Source organism: Spinacia oleracea, chromosome 5, assembly GCF_020520425.1.
Source record: "Spinacia oleracea cultivar Varoflay chromosome 5, BTI_SOV_V1, whole genome shotgun sequence".
Taxonomy (NCBI): Eukaryota; Viridiplantae; Streptophyta; class Magnoliopsida; order Caryophyllales; family Amaranthaceae; genus Spinacia; species Spinacia oleracea.
This window is the reverse complement of record NC_079491.1, coordinates 9,712,748-9,718,747: the sequence shown is the minus strand read 5'-3', so window position 1 is coordinate 9,718,747 and position 6,000 is coordinate 9,712,748. Positions and strand designations below refer to the sequence as shown.

The following is a 6,000-nucleotide window of genomic DNA, read 5'->3' as shown; positions in this document are numbered from 1 at the left end:
TGAAAACTTATCAATTATAAACCTAAAGGGCATGATCCCTTAATTACTCCCTAGCAAGTAGGGATGTTCGCTTTGCCTGTCTATATTGTATTGGGTCAAGTAAATGACATGTGAGATAAGCTTATCAGGGTGACATAGTTGGGTCAAGTAAGCGGCATATGAGATAAGCTTATCAGGGGGACAATGACATAGTTCGATCTGGTTGGGTTGTTCACTACTTTCGATACCTTGGCTTGAGCTAGGTTATGTGTTGGTTTGATTAGAACTTAGAAATTGGGAAGTGGGTTGATGACCCATTAACAATGCGGGTCATGTATAACCCGATCTCATTAAACCTAATTCGGTTCGTCATGCCTAATTACCACATGAACCCCAAAGATATCAACTTCGCTAGTCAATCTCCTATTCATCACAAACAAAGATCAACACTCCTCAAAAGAAAACATATACGACACTCAACCCGCCCCGACTTGAACCCGAAAGAGAGAGGGCCCCAAACAAGCCCTAACCTTACCAATTAAGAATACCCCCTTAAAAAAGGGGGAGAGGAATCTAATTGAGGTCATGTGGTAATAGAATTTTCATACTTTTCCCACTCATCGTCCTCCTCTATCTTTCTCTCTCCTCCCAATGATGCAATCAAAGGGCAAACTCGACATTACACGCAAAACCATGTCCACTCCCCCTAGCACAAAAAAAGTGGCCCCCACATCTTTTTTTTTGACGTAATATTTTTTAATTTATAATCCCCTCAATTTCCAATCAAATACTCCACCATAGTCGTCTTGTTCTTCCTCCTTCCTCCTTCCTCCTTCATTCCCTCCACAAAATCATCACTCTTCTTCCTCACTTTCTCTCTCCTCTTCAGTTCTTCCCAGAAAACCAAACAAAAATCCCAGAAATCCCCCCTCTTAATCTCGCTATTCTGAGTGATGGGGGTGCGAATTCCGGGTTCTCACACTTCCCACATCACTGAACTCATCATCACCAGCTTCTTCCGTCATAAGCTCTAGATATTCTCCCCCATCTTCTTCTTAGCTCCACCTCAAAATCATCAATTTTAATTAATCGACTATGGCTTCTTAGAATTTGCAACTCTTTTAGCTAAAATTTACTTAGAAGGCGGAAGTTATGGCGGGTGCCGGTGTTGGAAGAGTCTTTGGCGGTGGTTCTTCCGGCGGTTGTGGTGGTAATGGTAGTGTTGGAGCTTCTTTGCTGTTTAATCAGAGGCTCCCGCGCTCTTCTCAGTCTCCTGAACCCTTTTTCATTTCTGGGTCTTCCTCTACTTTTCTCGGTATATCTTCTTTTCTCCTTTGCCCTCCAAGTGTTTGTTAAAATGCTTATGTGAGAATTTTGATTGAACTTTTTTCTGGATCTGTTGTTTTGAATATTTTAATGAGATGGGTGTATTTGTTCTCATTAAATTAAGATTATTGCTTGTGTTAATTATGATCTACTGTTTTGATTGTTGTATAATTGTTGTGAGTTTGATGGGGGAACAAAAGACTGATCTTGATTCTTTATTGCCAGAAAGATGAAATGATGGTCTGCTTTTTGTTTCTGCTTCTCAGTTGTTTACTTAGTTAATAGTATTAATCATCATTATTATATACTTGCTCTGCAATTTTAGTGTTTGAGCTTTGGTTTAGATTAAGTTATCAGTTATCTTTTTCAATACTTGTTCTTGCAAAGTCAACTTCTTTGTTCTGCTACCATTTACCAGATCAATTTCAGCCCCCTACTCAAATGGAAATTAGTCACTTTGACATGGAAGTTTTTGTATTAATTGGAATAGGATGTTTCCGACTTTCCGGTTGTCCGCCTGGTTTTCTTTCCTTGTTTAAATAGAAGTTAATTACGTTTGATTGAGTGTTTGCTATAAGGGGTTTGTTGTTTGGAAATGATTAGCAATAGGTTATATGTGGAAAGGTAGGTGTGCTCCCTCTTTGTCATACTACACGTCTACACCTAAATTAGGCATACTATATGTTTAGTTTTCTTGACCAAATTGGATTTGATTTGAGGTGTTCTAAATTCAACATGTGATGGATGTTCGTTTAGGTTCGAGTTCGATGGTTAGTTTCGAAGATGTTGTTGGAGGAAAAAGATCAGAGAGGCCATTCTTCTGCACATATGATCAAGAAGAGAATGGTGATGAGGATTTCGACGATTACTTCCACCAACCGGAGAAGAAACGGCGATTGACTGTCCACCAAGTCCAGTTCTTGGAAAAGAGCTTCGAGGTTGATAACAAGCTTGAGCCTGAGAGGAAAGTTCAGCTTGCTAAGGACCTTGGTTTGCAGCCGCGGCAAGTTGCTATTTGGTTCCAAAACCGAAGAGCAAGGTGGAAGACGAAGCAACTGGAGAAGGATTTCGACAGTTTGCAATCCAACTTTAACGACCTGAAGTCTGACTATGAGAATCTCCTTCAGGAAAAGGAAAAACTACAAGCTGAGGTACCTATTTCTGAATAATATCCTTGAAGATATTCTTGGCTTGACATTTTGTTGATTAATATGGTCAGTTTACACAGTAGTTTTGAGGTAAATAAGTTTAGATTAGTACCAATGAGTTCAGGTTAGGCATTACCCAAGTTCAACTCACAACTAAAATAAGCCGCAATAGGCTCTGTTTGGTAGGTTGTAAAACGATTTTCTTCCCCTCAATCTTCACCATTTTCTCCCATTTTCTTTTAAGGAACCAAACAAAGGAAAACCATTTTGAAATTGTGTTTTCCCTTGGAAAATGATTCCCATGGAAATCATTTTGCAATGTAAACGTTCTACACCAAACCAAACGGAGCCTTAGTTTCAACGAGTTCAGATTAATGAATTTCAGGTGAAAAGAATGGAACTTTATCCTTTTGATGTAATTTGACCTCAAATTCGCCAAATACTTGATACCCAATATAGTGAATTTTGTTGAAGCTGATCTTTTCCTCTTTTAGGGTTACCTTTAATAACTCAAACTAGTTATATGATATGGATTACGGAGAATTAAGAATGATACGATATTAACTTCTTTTTTCTTGCTGTCAATGAATTCAGGTAGTTCAGCTGACAGACAAGCTGCTTCTGAAGGAGAAAAAGCAGGGAGAACACTCTGCACCATTCAACACAAACATTGAACCCAAAACAGTACAAGAAGAACCCATCGTTGAATCCGCTTCTGAAACCGAGGATCACCTAGTATCTGTCTTCGGCTGTAAACAGGAAGACCTGAGTTCTGTTAAGAGTGATGTTATTGATTCAGATAGCCCACACTATGTGGATGCTGCTACACATTCCCCCTTCGGCGAGCCAAGTGAAACCTATGCTTTCGAAGCAGACCACTCTGATATCTCTCAAGATGATGAGGACTACTTGAGCAAGAGCCTTCTGCCTTCTTCCCATGTCTTCATGAAGATCGGGGACGTCGATTATCCCGACCCGCCCGCCAACAACTATGGGCTCCAAGGAGAAGATCATGCTTCCCTCTTCTGGCCTTACTGGGATATTAATCTGAAAATGTAATAAAAGTTTCTATATATAAATATTTATACATATATTCATTACCATATAAACTATGGTAATTAGGGAGCTGTTCACTTGAGAAAATCCAATTTCTTTTTAGCTCCTTTGTGGTTTTTCCACTTCTTTTGGTATAATCCCCTTTTATGTAATCTTTTGCTTTTGTTGGAGGGATTTTTTTTCTCTCTTTTGAAGTTCAGTGAACTTTACCTGAAAGTTAAGTATGTGATTAAATAAGATTGCTTTTTTGTAATTATATTAATTAAGTACGATTGCTTGCATGCAGAAAAGCTTGGAAAAGAAATAAAAAATCTGATCCATAATACTCCGTAGCTTTTGATGTGGGTGATGACAATAAAATAGTGGTAAAGATTTTGACATTGATGCAAAGATTAGCTCCATTAATTATAGTTTATGATTTTTTTTTTTCTGAATAAGCCATAAGACTTGAATGAGTACGAGGGGTGAAGTGGAGAAATTAAGTAAATCTGAAAGGGTCTCGACAAAAATCTGATTAATAAAAAGATGATGTGAAAGTCTTAGCTTATACTAGCGCTAATCTTGCTCTTAAGTTGAGTCTTAGTTTTTCAAGACTCCATTTAAGACTTTATTAAGACTATCTCACTTCAATGCTAAAAATTGATATATGTAATCTTAAGACTAGCTGAGTCATATGACATGTCAGCAAAATTCAAATCTTAAGACTTTTGATGATGCTCTTAGTTGTTACCTAGCAGATAGCAAGTAGACACTTGATCCATTAATAGCTTTTGATGTGGGTGATCTTGAAATTGATGCAAAGATTAGCTGGCTTAAACATAGTTTATGATTGTGGTTAATGATTAATTAACTTTCTATAAAACCTCTTTCCAAAACGGCCCCTTCGATATCCTGTTCCCCATTATGAAGAATTTGGAATATGAATGAATTTAAGCAGTGAAGTTGTACCATTTTATGCTGTTTGCTGCAAAACCGGTAGACATGGAATTTATTGGTAGCTGTTTGTAATGAAATGTGCTCTTGACAAACTGCAAGAATTGTCTAACATGGTTTATATTGTGGACCTATTTGGCAATTATAAGTATCACGTGGAAGTATATATAGATTCGATTTTCATTTTACAATTTATAATTTGGTTAACTTAGATTTGGAATATCATTAATATTAAGGGATACGATATTTACGACTATAGTTATCAAGATTTGTAAAAATACGAGCAAGGATCCTTTTCAAGCTCTAAAAGAAATTAAATAGTAAATAGATTAAATTAAAAAGAAATCTTAATTTAACACGTAAAACACAAAATTAGAAATTTGGCAGAATCTCACAATGATAAATGTAGTTAAATAAATTCGAAGGAAATAAAAAAAATTATACATGTAGGTGCCTTCACTCAAAATTTGGTAAATAAGGGTTGATTATAAGTGTACTAGGATACAAGATAGAGGTATTGTGATCTGAACCATTGTTCGAGATTATAGCTACATAATACCTAGATTGATTACATATCAACCCTTTATAAACAACCAAAATTAAACAAGCTCATCCTAGGTTACAATATTTAAATAAAAAAGGGGGAAAAGTCATAGTAATGACATAGGGTGATAAAGATAATTAAAGAAGATAAGTAGTAATTAATGTTGATAATTGCAAGATGATAAATGAGTCAATTATGGGTTTAAGAATAAGATGACATGTACATCCATTTGTAGCCACATACATCAGTCATCCATTTGATAAACTTTTTAATAACGTTAATGATGTTAATTAAAATTAGCTTGGATAACTGGATAAGCAATTAGCTCGATTTTCATACAAACATCTTAATTATCTAATTATTTATTTATTTACTCCGTATTAATTAGCTTGGATAATCAACCCTTTATAAGTGTAATGGATGAAGTAACTTGCTTATAATTTCATTGACTAAGAAACATTGACCTATTTATAAACGAACATGTCGCGTATATATAAAGAAATTGTTCCTCTCACTACAAGAATTTGTATCGATACAAGAAAATCGGCTTTTGCGACGCGCTAACAACCAAACAAAGACGGAAAGACGGAATTTTCCATTGATAACGGCCCTTTTATAACGGGTTCGCGACAGAAAATTCCGTCATTAATCAACTATTATCGGCCTTTTGCGACAGAATTTTCCATTGTTAATGGTACAGTTTTTTGTAGTGTGATCTACCTCCAAAATTCATCTCGCAGTTTTTTTCTTAAAATAAAATAGTTGCATATTACTATTACGTAATGACACATAAATACATAACAATCTTAACACGTACTTTAAATCAATCAAGAATTAACATAAAAAAAGTTATCTTAATTAACACGTACTTTAAAACAAACAAGAATCAACATATGGTTATTTTATATAATAAAATATAATATGAATATGAGATAGAGTACAGAAATCTACAGGACTTAGATCTAAACCTACGCCCATTCTCTTTGAATCTTCATTGCTCTGCATTTAGTATGG

The 6,000-nt window shown here is 35.6% G+C and overlaps 1 protein-coding gene across 1 annotated transcript; it reads left to right on the top strand.

The window, feature by feature from the left end:
- The first annotated feature begins 569 nt into the window (after positions 1-569).
- LOC110790485 (homeobox-leucine zipper protein HAT5) lies at positions 570-3,765 on the top strand. Its single transcript, XM_021995274.2, has 3 exons — positions 570-1,294; positions 2,062-2,456; positions 3,048-3,765. The coding sequence occupies exons 1-3, from the start codon at positions 1,132-1,134 to the stop codon at positions 3,510-3,512; spliced, it is 1,023 nt and encodes a 340-aa protein (XP_021850966.1). The 5' UTR covers positions 570-1,131; the 3' UTR covers positions 3,513-3,765.
- The last annotated feature ends 2,235 nt before the right edge of the window (positions 3,766-6,000 follow it).

Bases quoted from the DNA above. Each gene is read 5' to 3' on its own strand.
- LOC110790485 (XM_021995274.2), top strand. From the start codon at position 1,132: ATGGCGGGTGCCGGTGTTGGAAGAGTCTTTGGCGGTGGTTCTTCCGGC. The intron at 1,295-2,061 runs GTATATCTTCTT...ATGTTCGTTTAG, and splicing joins GTCTTCCTCTACTTTTCTCG to GTTCGAGTTCGATGGTTAGT. The intron at 2,457-3,047 runs GTACCTATTTCT...CAATGAATTCAG, and splicing joins AGGAAAAACTACAAGCTGAG to GTAGTTCAGCTGACAGACAA.